General features: G+C 44.8%; 1 protein-coding gene across 3 annotated transcripts in view; it reads left to right on the top strand.

Annotated features, from left to right (window-relative positions):
• Window positions 1-22,953, top strand: part of LOC105020022 (rho GTPase-activating protein 6) — a 64,528-nt gene that overhangs the window by 33,964 nt on the left and 7,611 nt on the right. For all 3 annotated transcript variants that reach the window (XM_013140049.3, XM_010886663.4, XM_010886664.3), the window contains exons 2-8: window positions 11,196-11,355; window positions 14,503-14,574; window positions 18,115-18,392; window positions 18,544-18,739; window positions 19,483-19,538; window positions 20,875-21,025; window positions 21,367-21,515. In XM_013140049.3, coding sequence (XP_012995503.1) covers window positions 11,196-11,355; window positions 14,503-14,574; window positions 18,115-18,392; window positions 18,544-18,739; window positions 19,483-19,538; window positions 20,875-21,025; window positions 21,367-21,515 — 1,062 coding nt within the window. The remainder of the gene's footprint in view (window positions 1-11,195; window positions 11,356-14,502; window positions 14,575-18,114; window positions 18,393-18,543; window positions 18,740-19,482; window positions 19,539-20,874; window positions 21,026-21,366; window positions 21,516-22,953) is intronic.

Consider the following 22,953-nt stretch of genomic DNA (forward strand, 5'->3'; position numbering starts at 1 on the left):
AGAAAACATTCAGAGGAGGCCATTAAGACCCAGCACTTTATCTCTTCCCCTGCCAAGTCCAACATAGGATTAAAGGCCTGATGGTTCTGGTGACAGACAGTGGATAGTAAAAAAAGTGCCCAATTTCTGTTGCTTTCTGGAAGGAATTCCTTTTGACCCTACTAAAGAAGTAAAAAAAGACTAAATCATAAACATTTTATAGAACTGCAAATAATGTTTGGATTAATTGTGTGCTTAAGAAACTCAGAAATGCTAAACACTATTTTTGGAAAGGTCAAACCCAATGCATCCATGATTCAGTAATTTCTGACATTTTGATTGTAGGGCATGCCATTGATGTCATAGAACAGAAATGCCTGTTTCTAACCAATTGTGAGAGACATGCTATGAATTCACAATAGAATGGGTCTAAGATTTGTGTACATTTGTGACATTTTCATTGGAAGAGACATGCTTTAATTTACTAATTTATGAGCCATTAATCACATAATATGATACACTATTGAAAATATTAACATTGTCTGTTCCATTTAGATAGTGTTAACTATTCCAGCTTTTAATTTTTTCTTGGGAAACTGAAATTGTCTTGTCACGACCCAAAATGCCTGGGTCTTAGAATTCTGGACTGTTGGCTTTCATACTTTTTGGAATTCCCATCGAAAATCAAGCTGTACAACTAATTGAAAAGTAAAGAGGACGCATACCAACATTGTTTTTCGGAAATTTGAAGTCCACGTTGTAACTGTAGTCCCCTGCAGGTGGTTTTAGACTGTGCACCTAGGTCATGGTGGGATGTCGAACTACAACATTGAACATTTTCAAATGTAATGACAATACCACGCCACAGATTTAGATGAATTGAATTTATGCCAATGGAAGGCCCGAATGAGCAATCTGAAAGCCGTGCCCCAGCCAAGCCACAGCTCCAACCCTGCCACTGTTGCCGAGAGGCTTTTGTGTGTCAGAGGATGTTTATGACCCGAGGAGTCAGACACACACCAAACCACCAGCCACCCACAGACCCAGAGACACACGTACACAAGGCTTTGAAATGATGCTGGTAGAGTAACTTCCTGAACTAACAACTGACAGATATTAGCAGCGAGGGGCGGAGGGTTGGAGCATATGACGACGTGTTTCATTTTGTTTAGTGTTGTTGTGCACACTTCATCTCAGCCATGGTGAAGATATGGAAATAGTTACGCTTCAGGAAAGTCAACTAGGATGTACATGTGCCAAGATGCGCACGCCCAAACACACAAATATGTACACACACACACATCTGATTTGAAGGGCATTTCTCCAAAGTAGACAAAATTGTTCAACCACCAACCATCAAGTGGGGCCCTTTGTGCCACAAGCAGATGTCAGCCGAGTCATGAGACCAGACATTCAGTCGTGGAGTCATCTTTGTCCAAGGCAAAGTCCAGTAAAAAAAATTACATTTAAATAAACGATCTGCTCCATTGGTGAGACCACTGATTGACACTCCTAGGATTGGTCGTACTTTCGGACTAATTGTGTGTTTTCACGGCGCGTATTGGTGATGGGAAACCGTTGCGCTACGGGACCACAGTGTGCTGCGATACGGTCACTCTGACTGAGGAGGATGGCCGAAGGGCAGACCGGGCGTTGGGGAAGGGATTATGTAACGATGTTCTCATGCTGTGGGAGTGTTTTGACTGGGTTGGTTGTGCGTCAAACCGGTGCACAGTGGCCACGGACGGTCTGGCTTCAGCCCAAAGCTCTGAGATGAATTGGTGGTTTTTTGCAAGAGCAAGGACACCTGCCTGTTGTTATTGCCATCCTGAATACTGGTGTGGGGAGGTGTAGGGAGGATCCAGGTGTACGAAGGATCCAGGAGTACGAAGGATCCAGGTGTAGGGAGGATCCAGGAGTACGAAGGATCCAGGAGTACGGAGGATCCAGGAGTACAGAGGATCCAGGTGTAGGGAGGATCCAGGTGTAGGGAGGATCCAGGAGTACGGAAGATCCAGGCTTAGGGAGGATCCAGGATTAGGGAGGATCCAGGAGTACGGAGGATCCAGGAGTACAGAGGATCCATGATTAGGGAGGATCCAGGAGTACGGAGGATCCAGGAGTATGGAGGATCCAGGAGTACAGAGGATCCAGGATTAGGGAGGATCCAGGAGTACAGAGGATCCAGGAATACAGAGGATCCAGGATTAGGGAGGATCCAGGAGTACAGAGGATCCAGGTGTAGGGAGGAGAAGGGTGGAGGTGAAGGGCATTCTGCCCCAGCTGCTTCTGCGGGAAGACTCCAGCAACCGGTTTCTTTGGTTTCATGGGGTGCCCACGGCTTGTGCCCGCTTTACGCCAAGACGGCTCTACATTACCTGTGAAGCCCGGGAGGTTTGGACTGAGTTTCCGGGATTGGTGACTGCGTAAGGAGGGCTGGGCCGATGAAGCTGCCCTTTAATGAGGGCTGAGTCAATGAAGCTCCCCTTTATGGAGGGCTGGGTCGATGAAGCTGCCCTGCTGGCTTTTAGCTGTGCCTGATTAAAAAACAACGATTAAAGGGAGATCCTTTCTCTTCCAGCAGCTGTGGAGCCTTTGAGAAAGTAAATTTTACGAATAATGGCTAAACAGTGTGCGGCTCCCAGGGTAGAGGTCAGAAATACATGTCCCTTTTGAGAACTCAGTAAGCTGGCAAGTGTTCTACAGATGGGACGTGTGTCAGAGAAAAAGAGAGAGAGGGAGAGGAACAGTGTGTGTGTGTCTGTTTGTGTGTTTGTTATGCTTGTTATTGTTTGGATTTCTCTGTGATTACAACTGAGTTTTTTTATTATTTGAACGTAGGTGTTTTTTGTGATTCTGGACCAAATCCCAACTCGCGAAATGCTCCGATGTTTGTGTGAATCATGCACGCGCTGGGTTGCGAAGCTCTGTGTATAGGATCCTTTACCAAAGTTGCCGGGATCTTCACTCTTCAGGTTTGTGATTTAACAAATTAAAAATGATGTGGTATATGTGGTATACTGCTCACATTTTATACCAGTATCCGTATTGTGTCAATTCAATCAAGATAAAAAAATTATAATTATGTGTGGCATATACACTCACCTAAAGGATTATTAGGAACACCTGTTCAATTTCTCATTAATGCAATTATCTAATCATCCAATCACATGGCAGTTGCTTCAATGCATTTAGGGGTGTGGTCCTGGTCAAGACAATCTCCTGAACTCCAAACTGAATGTCGGAATGGGAAAGAAAGGTGATTTAAGCAATTTTGAACGTGGCATGGTTGTTGGTGCCAGACGGGCCGGTCTGAGTATTTCACAATCTGCTCAGTTACTGGGATTTTCACGCACAACCATTTCTAGGGTGTACAAAGAATGGTGTGAAAAGGGAAAAACATCCAGTATGCGGCAGTCCTGTGGGCGCAAATGCCTTGTTGATGCTAGAGGTCAGAGGAGAATGGGCCGACTGATTCAAGCTGATAGAAGAGCAACTTTGACTGAAATAACCACTCGTTACATCCGAGGTATGCAGCATTTGTGAAGCCACAACACGCACAATCTTGAGGCGGATGGGCTACAACAGCAGAAGACCCCACCGGGTACCACTCATCTCCACTACAAATAGGAAAAAGTGGCTACAATTTGCACGAGCTCACCAAAATTGGACAGTTGAAGACTGAAAGAATGTTGCCTGGTCTGATGAGTCTCGATTTCTGTTGAGACATTCAGATGGTAGAGTCAGAATTTGGCGTAAACAGAATGAGAACATGGATCCATCATGCCTTGTTACCACTGTGCAGGCTGCTGGTGGTGGTGTAATGGTGTGGGAGATGTTTTCTTGGCACACTTTAGGCCCCTTAGTGCCAATTGAGCATTGTTTAAATGCCACGGCCTACCTGAGCATTGTTTCTGACCATGTCCATCCCTTTATGACCACCATGTACCCATCCTCTGATGGGTACTTCCAGCAGGATAATGCACCATGTTACAAAGCTCGAATCATTTCAAATTGGTTTCTTGAACATGACAATGAGTTCACTGTACTGAAATGGCCCCCACAGTCACCAGATCTCAACCCAATAGAGCATCTTTGGGATGTGGTGGAATGGGAGCTTCGTGCCCTGGATGTGCATCCCACAAATCTCCATCAACTGCAAGATGCCATCCTATCAATATGGGCCAACATTTCTAAAGAATGCTTTCAGCACCATGTTGAATCAATGCCACGTAGAATTAAGACAGTTCTGAAGGCGAAAGGGGGTCAAACACAGTATTAGTATGGTGTTCCTAATAATCCTTTAGGTGAGTGTATGTGATATGCTAACATTTTATTATTACCATTGTTTCACCCGGTAAGTGACTCCCATTGAATGCTATGGTTGAGCCCACCCAGTCCTAGTTTGAGATGTTAATAATCCCAGCCTTATTTGTGCAGTGCGCATTGGCCCTGGGACGAGGTTACTCAAGCACTAATCAGGCCTGGTTAGAATCATGCAGCGACACTCCAGGAAAGGACTGTGGCAGTCGTGGAATTTTGGATGAATGCTCTGTGAATTGGTCAATGTCAGCCAAACGGTCAATGTAAAAACTGTTTGAATAGCAAAGAAAAATACAAATAAAAAATAGGACTTGTTCCTGACTGGATTTCTAGGACAAGGTTAAGACAGGGTTGTAACTGGATGTGCAAGCATCAGAAAATAAACACTTTCATTGGACTGGTACTGTTCCAAACTGATCAAACAGGTCCCGTCATTTAGAGTAGCTAAACATTGATGCAAAGAGTGATTGTTTGTAAGAGTCCTGTTGTCTTAACTGTTGTATCTTCAGCCTAGATGAAGTTCCCTGCTTGAGTTGGGAGGTAACCTAGGCAACAGAAGACTGTTACAACACCTTGCTTGTTTCAGGATAGTTTCAAAAATACAAGGTCAGGGCTACTTGAGATTCCACACTAAAGTTTTAGAAGATTCATGGGACCAGGTAGAAATGTAACCAGCCATCGGGATATCACATCAAAGCGGTTGGTAATGTTTTAAGTATGTTTTCTTGGAGTAGTTTGCTGAAATCCATTACGATTGTGTGTGTATTTCACTACAATGGCAACATGTTTGTGCTTCTGCCGTTCACAACATTGTATTTTTTAATCCAGGTTTCATCCATGGAGATCCATTTTGATTCCTACTTCTATTGCATATGCATACATCATCAAAGACTGATCATGTTTTACAGTCCCTGGTCGTCCAGTCTGAAGCCCAGCTCTGTGTTCCATACGCACACAAAACATTTTAAATGCTTTTGGCAGTTCTTTTATTTTCACCCTTAATCGTTGTTTGCAAGTGAAAGCAGCGAGTTCTGACTTCTACAAGGTCTCAAGGGGCTGTAATGAAATTTGATTATGTTTCCTCGCTGTTATTTGAAGAAAAACATAGTTCTCCATCCATTGTTTTCGGAAATGTCGATGCTCCTTGACTATCTGGACTTCATTTAGAGGATTTTTTGCGAGATGGACCAAGTGAAGACACTGGGTCCATTATCACTTCTGCAAAGTTCCTGTTTAAACATTTTCTTTTACTATATTTTCTCCTATGATTGTTATTATATCAATCATCAACAGTGATCATGTGATTGATGTTATCTTTGATACCACATATAATATTATTACATTGATCGCTGGCCGTGTTTATTTGCTCATGGGACTGAAGATCTCCAACGCTAGGGGTTTGGCCAGCTGGCATGGATGGGGAGATTACACGCATTCTTTGGATGTGGTGGTCTTGCCGGCAGGAGAAGAAAGAGTATGGAGAGCATTACCCTGAGTATGGTCTATAGCGTTACCCCGAAGGAGTTCAATTTGCTGTGTGTACAAAGGATTTTTAGTAATTTTAAGTTTGTTAAAATGACAGGATTTTGTTAGGATTCAAGACATTGTTATCGTCTCACAAAGTATGCCTATGATGAATGAACTTGCTCATTAGCCTCCAGTTGTCTTTTGTTAACTCATCACTCCTGCGAGTTGACATAACAGGATATTTCCCAGACTATTTTCACTCAGGCAGAGAGAGGGACTCCCCACAGCAGGTGGAAGGTCCATCAATCCTTTGACTCTGACAGGCCAAACAGTCAGGCTAACCCACCGGTACTGTAATTACAAGCAGATGTTAGCATCTGTGGTTCCAATGCTAAACAAGTACTCCATTACTAGACAAGTACTCTATTACCACACAAGTGCTCCATTTCTACACAACTCCTCCATTACTACACAGTTACACTGTCAGAGTCAACACCACCTGTAAAACGGACAGAGAGGGTAAAAACAACATGGACATTCCTTCAGTGCGGTCTCTTAGCACAGCCCCCTTTTCAGGACCTGGCCAGTATCGGGGTGTCTTTTGGGATTAGGGGTTTTGTTCCATAGATTTCCACAACAGCGGTGTTGTTCTCTGACCGGGTTGGAATCTGACGTGTTTCTTTGCAGGGACTAGTTGTTGTTGTTTGGGCAGACAGAGTGCTCCGCAGAGGAGAAGACTATTTTTGTAGTGATGAAAGTAGGTTTTGAATGAGAGGGGGTCCAAAGGATTGTCCTCTGTTTCTGTGGTGGAAATGTTTGTTTTGTTCATTAGTGGGTTTTGTATTTCATGCCACCAACATAGAATGGATTTAGCCCTGTTGGGGAACAATATTTGATGGCAAGGCCACCAGCTGACCCTGATGTTATCTGTACACACGTTCCTAATCGCAAACATACATTCCTGTTTCAATAAGCGTGGTATATACAGCTCCAGAAAAAATTAAGAGACCACGGAGCTGTAGTCTGTTGTGTGTGGAATATCAACCTTTGGGGGAAGGTTGAGAAAAAGTTCCCTCGACAATATATGGTTTTGTGCAGTGTCATCAATACACAGCACAATGGGGTAATCCTCTGTAATGCTTAGATTTTTGTGGATGCATCAAACTGGCTTGAGTTTTGGAAACTCAACTTAGCTATAGCTGCATGTATAAGCACATGGAAGCATCTGGCTTAGTGGTTGACCTATTGGTTAGATTGACAACTCTCTTCATTATCTGTTTGCTGTGGTTCACTGGGCGAGATGCCTGATCTGTTGCCATGCTGTCAATACTGGCATATCAGAGGACACAGAGCACAGCGCTCCCAATCTGCTGACTGTCCATAAAAACGTCAATGCTGCAGTGGCCATTGAGTGCTTCTGTTTTCTGCTCTACATCCTCATGTCTGGGTCCAGGTTCTTGTAGTCTTCTGGATCTGACGAATGTGTTCTCAGTTAAAGCAGTACGGTCGTATACCCGCCAGGTTATTTGTATAATGAATCCAATAGAAAGAGGGACGCGTTGTGTTTGGCAGAGTGCCAAAAGAGGCCATTGTTCCTTCCTTCAGCTTTAAAATCACCGTTTCCCCCCCCCTCCGTAGAGACAACGTGTTGAGAAAATAATTGTGACATGTTAGAGCGAAGATAGAGATCTTACATTAACAGATGAGGTTTTGTTATGTTTTAGATGCTTCTTTGCATTTCGGTAACGCTGACGGTAAAGCATTTCGTTGATAATTATTTTGATGAATGTGCATAGTGACAATAATCATAAAAAATTCAAGAGATTTTCTTTAATATGACAATGCGTTTCGGTGACAGACCTCATGCTCTGTGCTTGCTGTGTGTCCGTCGTCGATCTTAACACCTTCTCCAAGTTCAGCGATTGAGCATGATTTTGGGGGTTGCCATGGTGATATTTTCTGCGAGAAACTTGTGGGGCTCTGTGTACGTAACCATGGAAACATACATTTTGTTTTGCTTCAAATTGTGCAAAAAAACACATGCTGCGAGCCCAATGTGTCAGAAAGTCCTCTCAAAGTTATTGAGAATAAGCCCCATCAAGCACACGTACTGTATCAGAGGAACACAGTAAATTGGATAGGACATAACCCTAGGTTTTGAATAAAAAAAAAATTTCAGCATTGATTTAAGAGCTTCCAAAATAAATACTGTACATGAAGTGAATAGTTTGGGGATGTTCAATAAACGTTTGGTACAGAGATATTATTAACTTAGTTTATTATTAAGCTTAGACTCGTTCTGTAAAGCAAACAACATAACAGTCATTAGTATGTTACACTAAACATTTCTTGCAAAACCTTCACGCTTAAGAAAATATATGATGTTGAAATTGAATTACATAGCCATATTGGCACGCAATATGATTAGTCACAGCATCGTGACAACCTAAATTAGACTGCTGTAAGATAACAGGAAGTGTTTTCAAGCACATAATCTGTTTATAGGCGGGCAAATGCTGTTCACCGCGAATGGAATAACTTGATTACAGTTGACAACAATGTGAATACATTTAAAAATGTGTGAGTCATAGGATAAACAAAAACAATGAGGCCATTGTATCCTTTTGGGTTGGTACTCAAAAAGTTTGATTTAAAAATCAGACAATTACTATGAGGTTAAATAACAGGTTTCCAGCTTTTATTTGATATCACTGAAGTGCTTTTAGAGCCAATAGAAGGAACACTGTGTTTCTTGAGGACAAAAAATCATGGTTTCCCTGGTGCTATTAAAGTAAACATGATTGATTTTGTGACAATTCAGTGGTCAAAGGCATTGTTAGGATCAACTTACATACATTAAACACATCATTTAAGCTCATCCACGCAATTGGCAAGGACAAGTCGTTCTGACTGATGATCTGTTCTCTGTAGCAGTCCTATTTGCGGTAGCTGCAGCTGAGAGGACTGCAGGCCTTCAGTCCCACTTCCTATATTTGAAAAGTTTAGTGATGAAACTCAGGCTGACCAATACATTTTACTACTGTGGCTGGCATAGAGCATGACACTGGACCCTGCGTTGGACTTACCGAGCATTTTGGATTGTTAAAATAACACATTGGTTGTGCAGACTTATCACGGTCAGAGTCAAACGGCTGCCACATTTAGTGTCTAGTACGTTTACTCATGGAGACCAGCTGGTTGGTGGAACATAACTCCCAAGTGGTGGGGGGAGACGACAGCGATTCTGAGATAAAGCGCAGTCGTTCCATGAACATTCCATTCATGTTCCACGTGGGACTCGGAGGAATTGAAACTCATCCATCCCAATCCGTCCCCTTGCCCAGCTTTTCCAGCTGTGTTCCTGTTCTTTCCTGGTCACCTCCTGCGCCCCCCCTTTCTCTCCTATCTCTAAACTGCTGCAGACTGATAGCATCAGCTACAGGCTCTCCCTACCCACCAGCAACCGGGTCTCCCTACACATCAGCCACTGGGTCCCCCTTTCCCATCAGCCACTGGGTCCCCCTTTCCCATCAGCCACTGGGTCCCCCTTTCCCATCAGCCACTGGGTCCCCCTTACCCATCCAGCCTCTGGGTCCCCCTTACCCATCCAGCCACTGGATCCCCCTTACCCATCCCGCCACTGGGTCCCCCTTTCCCATCAGCCACTGGGTCCCCCTTACCCATCCAGCCACTGGGTCCCCCTACCCATCGGCCACAGGGTCCCCCTACCCATCGGCAACTGGGGCCCCCTACCCATCGGCCACAGGGTCCCCTTACCCATTAGCCACTGGGTCCCCCTACCCATCATCCACTGGGCCCCCAGTGGAGTGGACTGGAAAACAAGCTCCCTAACATCATCAGTGTTGTGGGAAACGTGCAACGACAGTGCTGTGCTTTCATAATCGCGGGGCTGTAAGCTAATGACTAACTAACTAAGCTAGTGGATTACACATTTATTCGTTAAATAGGTACCACCTATTAATAGCCATGCCTTTTGCTTGACAAAGATGTAATATTGTAAAAACAAAAGAGATAAAGCAGTTAAGAAGCTGAGATTCAATGTAGGCATCTTTTTTTATATAGAGTATATCATGCCTCTGCCTAAACAGCAGGAAGCAGATTGTACATTCAACTTCCTGCCTTTATTCAAATATGGTTACACCATCTATCAGAATGCGCCAGCCTCTACCCTGAAACCCTTAAACGAGGTTTACCACAGTACTCTACAGTACATGGCATTACAGGTTTAATTCTTACCACTGCAACAGGAACATGGCCGACTGGACCTCATTAAAGTCCTGCAGATCTATTCATTACTCTGTTTTGATTTACCAAGCTCGTTTTCACAAGCTCCCAACATACGGCACAACGCTGTTAATGTGGTGTAATGACACCCATACGCCAAAGCTCTGGAATAACTTGCAGAAGTCTTTCCATCCCGACTCCCCAGGAGTGTGTTCTATGAGATGGAGATTACACTGTTAAAACCTGTAATCAGTGTTTCTGTGCATTTCGTTTTTGTTGAAGTAATCAGTTAGATTGTTTTTTTGTTGTTGTATTAATGCCCTCACTGTTTTGCTTAAGGCGCCCTTGTATTTCACACCCTGTCATGTACTTAATATAGACATTGCAAAATGTTGTCCTAGCATGGTCCGGCACTCTAAGATGCTACCCCTTTCGCGTTGGTAGGTGATGGAGTTAAGGCTTGAATCTGGCTCACTGCCCTTTCAGCAAAAACTCTCTCCTCCATCTTCCCCCACTCCCTCTGCCCAATACAGACAGAGTAGGGACGCCTGGGAGTATATCTGCTCGCGTAAAACATAAAGACATATCTTACAACTTAGGGGAGGAAGTGGCAGTAAGTGGATAAATGGTCCCCTTCGCCTTCTCATCTCTCTTCACCAGCTTTTAGTGTTGATGGAGGAGAACACAGATCCATATATCTAGGGATTAAGTTCTTTTTTTGGGCTGAGTGCCAGACCCGCCACCCGTTCCCCCTTATCTCGCTTCCCTTCCCCGCGGGACTGTTCAGTTTGTTAACGGCTGAGCCCAAACCACTTCCAGCTTCACTGCTCTCTCCGTCGTCCTGACTTTGAAATCACAGGGTGCGTCTTAAAGACATCTGAAGTTTTGGGTTGAGTTGAAGAGTCTTAGAACACCCTTGATCACCCCTTGATCTCGTGAAAATCTCTTGGCGATGATCGATCGCAGAGGCGTTGTAACTTCACGAGCCTTCATTTGTAGTGACCGCAGATCCATCGTCCAAGTCAAACGTCCGGCAGCAAAGTCAGGTAACGGCGATAGTAGCATTGGGATTGGTAGCGTTACCAGCTCTCCGCCTAGCCATTTCCTATGAGAATGGCTGCGACGAGTAGCGCTGGCCATTGTATCCGGTAGCTAACGCATTTCCTCCTCTCTATTCCCAGGGCGACTTCACCTGGAACAGCCAGTCAGGGCGGAGTGTGCGCCTGACCCCGACGGCCATCCAGAGCCTGTCAGAGTTAGAGCGGGTCCGACTACAGGAGGTCGCGTTCAACAGGCTTCATCAGGACTACGACCTGGGCTGCCAGATCACCATCCCAAAAGGTGAAGGTGTGCGTGCAGGCGTGTGTGTGTGTGTGTGTGTGTGTGTGTGAGTATGTGAGATTATCCTCTAGCAGTGAATCAAGGCTGGTTAAGGTCTAGCTCCCCGTCTCAAGCGGTGTCAGTAATACACTTTGCATGCCGCCTCCTCAGTTCATCCAGACTACTTCTGGGCTGTAAGTGGTGCTCTGTGGAGGGCTGTGTGTCGGCCAGGCTCTGGATTCCAGTGGAAGGTTCTGCCTTTCCGCCAAATGATTTACAGCGTTTGTGTTCCTTATAAAACCCTCAATCCCTCCTCCATGTATTACTGAGATATTTCAACAACACAACTGTGGCTTTTTGCACTCGGCCTGCTCTTGTGTTTATCCTGCGCCCGGAGTTGGGTTGGCCCGTGTTTTGCGGAGGCCCCTGACAGTAGTAGAGAAATGGGAAGCAAATGGGCGGTGGAGTCGTTTCATGACTCGTCGGGTTGAGGAAGAGAGACAGGACTGGAGGTTCCTGGGATTTCCGTCAAGCTGTGCCGAGCCATCTGACAAGAATCCAAACCATTTCCTCTTTTCTCTCTTTTGACCAACACCTCCCCCTGTTCGCCCTACCTCCATTTACATTCTCTCATACCCCTTCCTCTCTTTTTCACATTCTCTGGCGTACAGAATGTTTCGAAGCATGTGCCCAACTCAAAGTATGCGAAGCGGTGCACTAAGGACAGTTCTAAGATGCATACTGTTTTTTGTGCATTTTGAAGCTAACAGCCAACCATTATATTGCATGTTGAACTTCTTTTGTCATACCGTGTCATACCGTGTGCAGTGGGATTAATCACAGCTTTCACCCATTCAGTACTTCATAATATCACATAATGGTTGATTTCTGATGCATCATGTGACATTATGCAACATATATTATGCCACAGATGTTATAAGTTATACGGTCATGTCAAAAAAATAAGTACACACAAATTCGACAAAGTACCTGTTTTTGGTCAACATCATTCTGTCTGTAGCCGAAATATTTCCATGTTATTGACGATGCATTTCTTTTTTAAACCAAATTCTCAATATCGGTCTTTTTTGCCTGTTCCTTGCTCATCATTTCGTCACGTGCAAGCAGAGCCTGCATGTCAACTAAGTGCAGCAACAAACCGTGTTTAAAATAATAATAATAAACTGTGTATCCAATAACCCATAAATCTGAGTAAGTTACCTTATATCAAACAGATATAATGCTGGTTTTCCATTTGAAAAAAATATTTATTGTAGACTGATATATGTTTACCTTACTCAATCGCACGTTCTGCGATGTGACTATTGCGGGTGCGTACATCGCAATGTCGACGCTGAAACGATATATCGTGCAGCCCCCGACTCATACCATTCGACATTGTTTATGGCAAGAGAGCCCTGTAGACGCCTTGATGTGACCCTGGGGTTCTTTGAGACCTATGAGCATTGTTTGGTCTACTCTTGCCCTGAATATGCTGGGATGACCTGTGTAGGTTGCCAGTAGTCTGGAATCTTCTCCATTTGTAGATGATACGTTGTACAGTGGAATGATGCTTGGGCGGCTTGGAAAAGCCTGAGATACCCCTCCCAGACTCAAGGTTATCAATAATCTCTCTTCTGGGGGCCTCAGATAGGTCTTTTGATGTTGACATGATCTGTTACCACTCACCTGCATGATTAAGACCAAACCAGACCAAGATTTTAATCTTTATGGAATGCTGGACACTCCCAAGTTACTCTCTTATTATTTTATAATCTTTATCACTCATTCTAGTGCACCCGATTGAATATCTTCCCATGTTATGTGACAGTAAAGCTAAGGGTATACTAACTTCTCCTGCATAAGGAAATTGCATTTCTGTTTATTTGAATTGGATAAATAGTTTAAAATGTACTGTTTATTTTCTGTGATTTATGAATTTGTGATACCTTTTCACACAGGCACCCATGTGTTCAAATATGTAACAAAAAAGACAGCTTTCCATGGGTTGTAGATTACCTGAAATCTATCAAAATTACCGACGTTGATGACAGGTTACAAGATATTTAGCTCCCCCTATTCAGATAGTTTTGAAGCCAGTCAGAGTGACTGATTAAAGACATGGTTGTGAGGTATTTGCCCGATAACGGTTCTGAGCCCAGGTCCAAGTTGCCATTGGTTTCCTGAACATTAATCAAATAACCAGGAGTCATAGATCTTGTTGACAGCTGTCGAAAACTTATTTCCCTTCCTCATAACACTTCTTCTAATTAAACCCATATTTGGATTCACGTAGTGTGCTGTTATTTTTTCTAGATATTCTGGTGCTGATATTCAATCTTGAAAACCAATGAGCTGTAAACTTTATAGAAGAATAGGGCAGTCCTTTTAAACAGCGGTTAAATATACTTTTGAGCTGTTGCTCCATTTTGACCCTTATTCCCTTTTTTTGTGCTGTCCAGATGTGGCCTTGCCTTGTTGCACCATTTCCACAGCGTGTGTGGGAGAGAAAACGTTTGATTCGAAACGGATTCAAAAGGAATCACGCTCCCGTTTGCACCGTTTCACTCAACCCGTGAGGTCTGCCGTTGCGCTCTAGCATCCTCCTGCGTGTGGCTTGGACACCTGCAATGCTAACTGAGGTTGTCAGGTTTCTCGGCCACCTGAGATTCATGAACGCCCGTGACTTGCGAGTTGGAAGAGCGGCGTGTGCTTGGCAGCGATGCCTATGAGGAAAGCTTGCTGCGACAATTTACTCCCCGGCATTCGTTTCTTTTACATATACTGTATATTACGTATATTAGCTAGTACATATTGTTTTGGTCATTTGTATGTTATGCGGAAAACCCGATTCATATCATACTTCAAGTTTCAGGAATAAATTCAGGTTGACCTGGCAATGCCTGAATCATTAAATAAGTCCTATTCGAGGAATGAGTGTATGCAGTCCTCTGTCCCTCCCCTCTTTATCCTCTATTGATATAACCACTCAACCTGAGCCAAGAGATCTGTCATTTTTATTGCTGCAGTGTCCTGATAATTTTCTAAGTTACTGGTTTGATAATCTCAGAAATGCTCAAGTAGGTAGATAATGATAGATTAATTCCCTTCGTTGTGAATTATAGGTGCGTATAGAAAAATAATAGTTTAGTGTTTTTTCTTTCTCAGATGGACAAAAAAGGAAGAAGTCATTACGGAGGAAGCTGGATTCCTTGGCAAAAGAGAAGAATAAAGATAAAGGTATGTTGAAGTGAACTTTGTCTTTCATGGTAAGACCGCCTGCTCTCTACCGTTGAACAGGGACAGTAGTGTCCATTAGTCAGCACCACTGTGATCCTTGTGAGGCTCACCATGGCAACGGGAAGATTTGAGGGAGCTGAAATTCCGACTGACCCTAGTCCCCCATCACATAAAGAAATGGAACGTGCAACATTGGCGCTGAGACAGCACACACTCTCCCGAGACCCCCGGCACACACTATTGCAGCTTTAACCTGAGGATGGAGACGCGCGAGGTCCGGAGACACTGTGGCCCTGTCTGAAAAGAACCCCAGGCTGGACCAAACAGGCGGGTTATAGCGGACCGCCTACCGGGACGCCGACTCACGACAACCCCCCCTGAGGGAGGGCAGAGTATAGCCCACGTAGTTCACTCATCTCACGAGTGTCAGGGGGTGGCATGGGGAACGCCCCCCTCCCCCGCACATGGCATCGGAGAGAGGATGTCCCGGTGAAAAGTGGAGCCTGCCAAGCCAAGACAGCACGGATGGATGGGAAATCCCGTTCTTAGCCGGTCACCTTCACCCCCATGGGCCAGACTACACTTAATAATTGACCCTTCAGATGAAATGAATCTTCAGTAAACATTTGAAGGTTCTCCAAAGTACTAAAGCTCGTCGTCGGCCCCAAACCCTAGTCCCTGCCTCAGGTAAATAGCACAGTTGCTATGAAAACCGACATGTACTAGAGATACAATGGATATGAAAAGTCTACACACCCCTGTTAAAATGCCAGGTTTCTGTGATGTAAAATAATGAGACAAAGATAAACCTTGTCAGAACCTTTTCCCCTTTTAATGTGACCTATAATGTGAACAATTCAATTGAAAAACAATCTGAAATCATCAAGGGGGAAAAATAAAAACCTTACAATAACCTGGTTGCAAAAGTGTGCACACCCTCTTACAACTGGGGATGTGGTCAGAATTAACCAATCACATTCAAACTCATGTTAAATAGAAGTCATTACACACCTGCCATCATTTAAAGTGACTTCTCATTAATCAAAATAAAGTTCAGCTGTTCTAGTAGGAGTTCCCTGACATTTTCTTAGATGCATCTCAAAGCAAAAACCATGGTGTGCAGACAGCTTCCAAAGCATAAGAGGAATCTCATTGTTGAAAGATATCAGTCAGGAGAAGGGTACAAAATGATTTCCAAAGCATTAGATATATACCAAGAACTGTGTTATGGTCTGATGAAACCAAGGTTTATCTTTTTGGCCATAATTCCAAAAGGTATGTTTGGCACAAAAACAACACCTCATCCAAAGAACACCATACCCACAGTGAAGCATGGTGGTGGAATTATCATTCTTTGGGGCTGTTTTTTTCAGCTGGAACAGTGGCCTTAGTGAGGGTGGAGGGAATTATGAACAGTTCCAAATAGCAGGCAATTTTTGCACAAAACTTTCAGGCGTGCATGGGAGATGCAATCTGACAGATTTGGAGCGGTTTTGCAAAGAAGAGTGGGCAAATATTGTCATGTCAAGATGTGGCATGCTAATAGACTCCTGCCCAAAAAGACTGAGTGCTGTAATAAAATCAAAAGGTGCTTCAACAAAGTATTAGTTCAAGGGTGTGCACACTAATGCAACCAGGTTATTATTATTTATTTTTTCTCAAAGATTTCAGTTTGTTTTTCAATTGAATTGTTCACGTTATAGGTCACTTTTAAGGTGGAAAAACTTCTGACATGATTTATCTTTGTTTTACATCACAAGAGCCTGGCATTTTCACAGGGGTGTGTAGACTTTTTATATCCACTGTATACTGTATTTAGCGGAGTGGAGCAACTCCTTGTAAGGGGATGGGGCTGAAGTACAGCTACTCTGCCTGCCTCACAAACAGCATATTTGGCAAAGTGCTACCTCCTGATCTGATTAAAAAAAGTGACTATTCGACAAAGACAGAGATTTAGGTTTCCCCACACATGCTCCCAAGCTGTGTGGACTCTCCCGTGCAACACTTTCATTTGACACGAGTAAGCTCTCCCTCAGCCCCATTTTTCCCGCCCTTTTTTCCCTGCACATTGCAGTAGCAGTCCGACACTGGCAGGTCTCAACGTCGTATGTCGTATGCCGTAGCAGAGGGCTACTGTCAATATCAAAAAGCATCTCCTGTGGTAGTGGGCTGGAAATGTGTTGTAGGCTATGGACACGCGTGTTTCTCTAAAAAGTGCCGAGCCTGCCAAACACTTTGTCATAAGAATGTGTTTGTGTGTGTGTGCATGCGTATAAAGCTCGTAGAGTGACCTAGTGTGATTATGCAGCCTCGTCTTTCTCCCTCGCTCTTTCCTTTTCTCCGTAACACCTTTCCTCCGTCCCTCCTGCTGTCTTTTCTCAAAGCTCCGTCTTTGTCGGGCGGAGTGGAACATGTGGGGTGACATGGCCAGCACTTCGCTCCCCTGGGGCTGAACCGATGCCATACTAGTCTCTGGAGCGGACCCTCTCTCGGCTGTTTATACAGCCCTAGTAAATAAACTTGCATTAGTGTACACAGCAGACGCGGAGGGTGTTTGGGAACTGAAGCAGAAACCTGTCAGCCCCTGTGCCTTTCGCGTTGTGAAAGTGTGGACACTGGATCCCTGTGTGGACTGGAAGACGGACTACCATCTCATGTCTGCGGAGGATTCTAGTAGATCTAATCCGTCACTGGATCGCCTTCACTGGATCGCCTTCACTGGATCGCCTTCACTGGATCGCCGTCACTGGATCGTCGTCACTGGATCGCCGTCACTGGATCGCCGTCACTGGATCGCCGTCACTGGATCGCTCTCACCGTATCGCTCTCACTGGATCGCTATTGGTTCTCTTCTAAAGAGTTTTTACAGTTGTGGCTTGATTTTACTGTATTCAATGTGCGTGACACACTATGTACCATCCAAGACAGAGCATGGGGACAGGCCTGGAGTCAGATTACAAAGAAATCTCTTCACTGAATTTACGAAACTGATATGTGCCCGTTCTAATAATGTCTAGCTGCACATGTGGGACTTTGTTGTTGACTGAAATTCAGTCGTGTCTGGCTAACGTGTCTGGTGTCTGGCTAACGTGGCGGTCTTATGTGCGGAAACGTGCTTACTGTTCAGAAATGGTTCTCTGCTGACATGATACGGGAATTTAGGTTGAATAAGATGTTTTATCAGACTTTATTGGGTCTCTCTGTTAGCGTGTGTAATCTATTTTTGGCGTGTTCGCCAAAACACAGATGGCGATGGCGTCATTAAATGTTTAATTAGAGATTCGTTTTATGTTGATAATCTTGACCTATAACATTTTACCAAGTCCGTAAACAGCTATTTTTAGCTTTCCCCCTTCCTTCCATTCCTTCTTGGCTTTCCTTCTCTTAACTGCCTCTTTTTCAGACTACCCAGTGTACCGGATCACATCTTTCGTTTGCATTTTCTTCTGGTCAGTATCAGTCCATACTGCATGGACGTCCTGTGCGTATGTATATCTATATGTTTGGTTGTATTCATCTGTCTCGCCCACCTTCCTCCAGAATGCGCCCCCCAGGCCTTTGGCATGGCCCTGTCCCAGGTGATCGCCAACGACCGGACCCAAAGGCAGCGACAGGACAGCTTGCGCCAGGACCCGCCCCCCAGGGACGAGCATAAAGACCCGTCGGACCTGGTGTCATCCATACTGCAGTTTGCCACCAAGAGACCGTCCAACAAGGAGCTGTCCAGTAGTAACTCCTCCCTCAGCTCCACCTCCGAGACGGCGAACGAATCCACGTCGCCCAACACGCCCGAGCCCGCTCCGCGAACCCGCAGGAGGGTGAGGCTTCCTCCCCCCACTCATCTACTGTACCGCCCCCCACACCCCCCCATACACCCACTTTACTATCACGGTGTGTGTGTGTGTGTATGTGCCAGATTTAACGCAAGTTAGCGTGATTTTCGATAACGCTCCGGTTGTGGGTCCGCAGGGAGCGATGTCAGTGGACTCCATCACAGACTTGGACGATAATCAGTCCCGCCTCTTGGAGGCGCTGCAGCTGTCTCTGCCCTCCGAGGTGCCCAGCAAGAAGGAGAAGCACCGGGACAAGAAGCTGAGCCTCAACCCCATCTACAGGCAGGTGCCTCGCCTTGTGGACAGCTGCTGCCGACACCTGGAGAAGTATGGTACGGATGACTGCTGTCCGCCTCGTGGATCACACTTGGGTGATGTCCGGTACCGGGCTCACCAGCAGAATGGGTTGCAGCAAGGGGAAACTCATTGTACTTTTAAAATAGCAATTGCAGGTTGGGAGGTTATGTTCCTGTGGTCAGAATCCTGTTTTTGTCATTTTTGTTTATAGATTTGAATCAGTCCCACAATTGGAAAAAATACGTAACAAAATACGACTTAAAATGATGTCGTTTTATCTTGTTTCTGCAAGCGGGTTGCAGAAATAACATTTAGCTGTTTGCTTATGTAACTGAAGACGTTTGGAAACCAGGGATCTCTGTCTGACCCCAACAGTGTCCGTTGGTTGTTTGATTCACGTGTTTAGCCTGCGTTACCCCACCGCGAGGATGGAAGTGTCTGGTGTCTGACCGTTCATTCCTGACACTAAGTGAACCCACTTTGTAATCCTTCCCAAAGTCAACCTCTTTTTTACGCTCCAGCGCCCTGCCTGGTGGTCTTGAAATCCAGACTCGCTGTGTCAGGGGCTGAAGTCCTCTTAGTCGTGAATGAGCCATGGTAGCATGGGTTTAGGGTTGAGGGTTTAGAGGTCATGGGTCATGGGATTAGAGCTTGATTTCTGGCGGGGGACGATTGTCTGTGTTGAAAGGGGGCTTATTGTGGCTAAACCGTTAGGTGTCTGTTCCATTCATGACTACTCTGCTCGAGTGTTTATTTTCCCCTCTTATTCTTTTTTCAGGTCTTCAGACAGTGGGCATATTCAGAGTCGGGAGCTCTAAGAAGAGAGTGAGACAGGTACGAAAGTGGAAGAGGCACTTCTGCACATGTTTTTTCAGCAAACTATGATTGGTGACAGAGTAAAAATGTGATCTTAATTAATAGGTGTTATGGAGTCAGTCTTTCTTAGGCTTATTTTGCAATAAATTAAACAAATGTTTTAATTGACGGTTCTCACTGATTAAATGGTTTCGTAATGGATTTTATTTCAAGAAGGGCCCATGTTAATTCCTGTTTCTATACCTAAATGTTCGTATTAGCTTTGGCCCAGCTAATGGAATACCCCATGTCTTTGAATTCCCTGCTGCTTCAGACACAGACACGCTAAGCATTGATTCAGGGTACAGTATGTTATTTAAGTAAGCAGTTCAAATGGGCGTGGCCCCGGGCTTGCAGAGCCAATCTCCCTTGTAGATGTGGCCCTGTCCTACAAAGAGACTTTCCGGAGGTCGGCCGTTCCTTTGCACCCCAGGGCCTGTGTTCATAAAATGCCTCAGAGTGGGACTGCTGATTCAGGATCGGTTTTGCCTTTTTTGATCGTAATGAATAAGATTACATGGGCGAGGTGAACATGATCCAAGATTAGAACTCTTTCAATATGTGGGAATGTGATTCAGCTTTCCAGTGCGTGCATGTAATGTAGGCCATTGTGTTGTGTTTGTGTGGTTGTATGGTTAAGCTCAACTTCTTTTGCGTTTTGCCCTTTATTTGAGTCAGTGGAAACGGATTGTTGTTGTGACAGGAAACTTGATCCGTTTTGGTATTGTTTTTTTCAACAATGTCCCTGTTTTGAGGAGATTTGAAGTTTTTTGATTTTGGGTTCTTTGAGTGAACTTCTCGTTTGCTTGGTTCGAATGGCTCGTATGCAACACTTACAATGACAGACCCCAGTCTGACTTGTTTTCTTTCTCTGAATGTGAATTACTCTTTATATCTTCAGTATTACTTACAGATACTTGTAGTCCATTCGTATTTACTTAAATCTCAACACTCTCTCACTACAGCAGCTACATTTGTAGGCCATATCCTGCTAATCTTTAATCTGTGGCAAACAGTTTTTTTTAATCTAAAACTATAATTAACTACACAACTCGACTGTTATGCATATCTGACTGGACAGTAATCAACCAGTTTTAATTCTGCGTAATTGCTTGGGATCAGATTGCAGTGCAAAGCGGTTTGACTGAACCTGTTGGACCCGAGACAATGTTTTCACCACCATGGCCTCACAAAGGTCCAGTGTGCTTGTGCGCGCGCGTGTGTTCCCTTTCTAACCGACGTCTCCATAAGCACCGCGGTACGTGTCAGAATGTGTGGTCTGTCTAACAGTGCGTGTGTGTTCTCTGCCTCCCAGCTGAGGGAGGAGTTCGACCGGGGAGTGGACGTCCGGTTGGACAAGGAGCACAGCGTCCACGACGTGGCGGCGCTCCTGAAGGAGTTCCTCAGAGACATGCCCGACCCTCTCCTCACCAAGGAGCTCTACACCGCCTTCATAAACACCATGCGTAAGGGAACACCACCTGTCCTGCCTATTCAATACAGCCTTACGTGTGCAGGAGTAGTGCATACACCCCCCCCCCCCCAGTACCTCAGAGCGTGTAGTCTGGACACAGGCCCGAGGAACCTACGTGGCACCAGGTGTACCGAATGTGAATGTCTATATGTGTACGCTGACATGACATGGTGTACGCTGCCTTCGGATAGGACTCAGACCCGCTTCACTTTCTCCGCTCTCTTGGTTGTGGGGGGGAATTGGCAACGATACACTGTAATGAAGGGTTCGGCGTGGCACCTGAATCCATACACTTAACCTCCGAACCCTGACCCGTGACCTCCCCCTCTGTAGTGCTAGATTGCGAGGAGCAGCCGAGTGCCACCCAGCTCCTGATTTACCTGCTCCCTGCCTGTAACTGTGACACGCTCCACCGCCTCCTCCAGTTCCTCGCCACCGTGGCCAGCCACGCCCACGACAGCCTGGACAAGGATGGACGTCAGGTAAGGCCGCCCACCGCCTACCCGGTACCGCCCCTGGATACCGTGGCAACCACAAGCCCCCTGTTCCATTGTCTTACCGAAAGAGTTGTGTAGGTCTTAGATGGTTGGACGGGCAACTGTAAGATTGGATGGGAGAGTATACGATTGGATGGGTGGGCGTGGAATAGGATTGGTGACATCTTAACTTCTCTCAGGTTATCTGAGAGAACCAGCTTGGCCAGCTGCACTACAGAAAAAAAAGCTAGCTTTTGAACTGCGTGGGTGGAGCTATTTGAACGTGGTGTATTTCAACATCCGTCTTCATTGGCCGAAAGGGAGGAAGTGAAAGGTGCTTACCAAGGTGAGTAAGCAGATTATTAGTGATGTATTTATCTTGACTTAGCGCCTCATTACAGGGTTGGGGTCAATTCCTTTTAAATTCCAATAAATTCCAGTTAGAAAGAAAACACCACGTTTTAGTTTAACCGCTTAGTTGGAGAACTATGCTCACTGACATCACATTATCATTTATACGATACTACCAACAATAACATCACTGTAATATCATTTACAATAACATGACTGTAATATTATTAACAATAACATGACTGTAATATTATTAACAATAACATCACAATAATATTGTTAATAGCAATCCCTGAAACTCCCTGGAAAAGATTAGTATCTCTGCCTTAGTACATTTGTATTACATTTTGTATACATTTGCTAATGCTACATTTCAAGCTAGCTACATTCCACCACTATCTTGAAATGTTGCATGGTGTCTTTTGCATAGCTCAAACTAATGAATTTTTGTCAAAAATACAGGTCACATTTTGGAAAGCAGAGGATTGCTGTGTGGGGCAGGCAAGGCAAACTGTTTGTGGAGGAAGCTCGACTGTTAACTGTAGCACACCAACGTCTGTTTTACTGGATGTGTTGAATTGCTGAAATGCAATTAACTTTACAGCTTACGTTTTTTTATGTCACATCGTTTTTTTACCAAAAAGGCTAGAGCCAGCCCTGCTTTTTAATTAGGATTTTGTGTGACTTTAGGACTGAAAGGCAGTTCGCCCCAAAACCTGTCTGATTATGTGGATGTTTGCCTACAGTGGGCAGGGGCCATTGAAATGTGCAGTTTTTAACCTTAGCCTGACCCAGTTTTTTTTTTAAAACGTTTTGTAAAAAGTTAACAAAACATGTGCTATCCCTCCTTTAGCTCGTAAGGCCGCTGAAAACCCAGCAGCATCTATCTGGGTTGGGTAGCATCTTTATCAGTGATCTGGCCTGCCACGGTCATCCAATCGGGTCGTGCTACGCTGTGGTGTTTTCCTCGGTTTCCTAGTGTTCCCTCTCCCTCCCACTGCACCACTCTGCTTAATGGGTCCGTGTTCTCTCCCAGGTTACCCTTCTTCTCCATTTCCTCATTTGCCCCCTTATCTGCCATCTGAAACAGGAA

This window comes from Esox lucius, chromosome 22 (assembly GCF_011004845.1).
Source record: "Esox lucius isolate fEsoLuc1 chromosome 22, fEsoLuc1.pri, whole genome shotgun sequence".
NCBI lineage: Eukaryota > Metazoa > Chordata > Actinopteri > Esociformes > Esocidae > Esox > Esox lucius.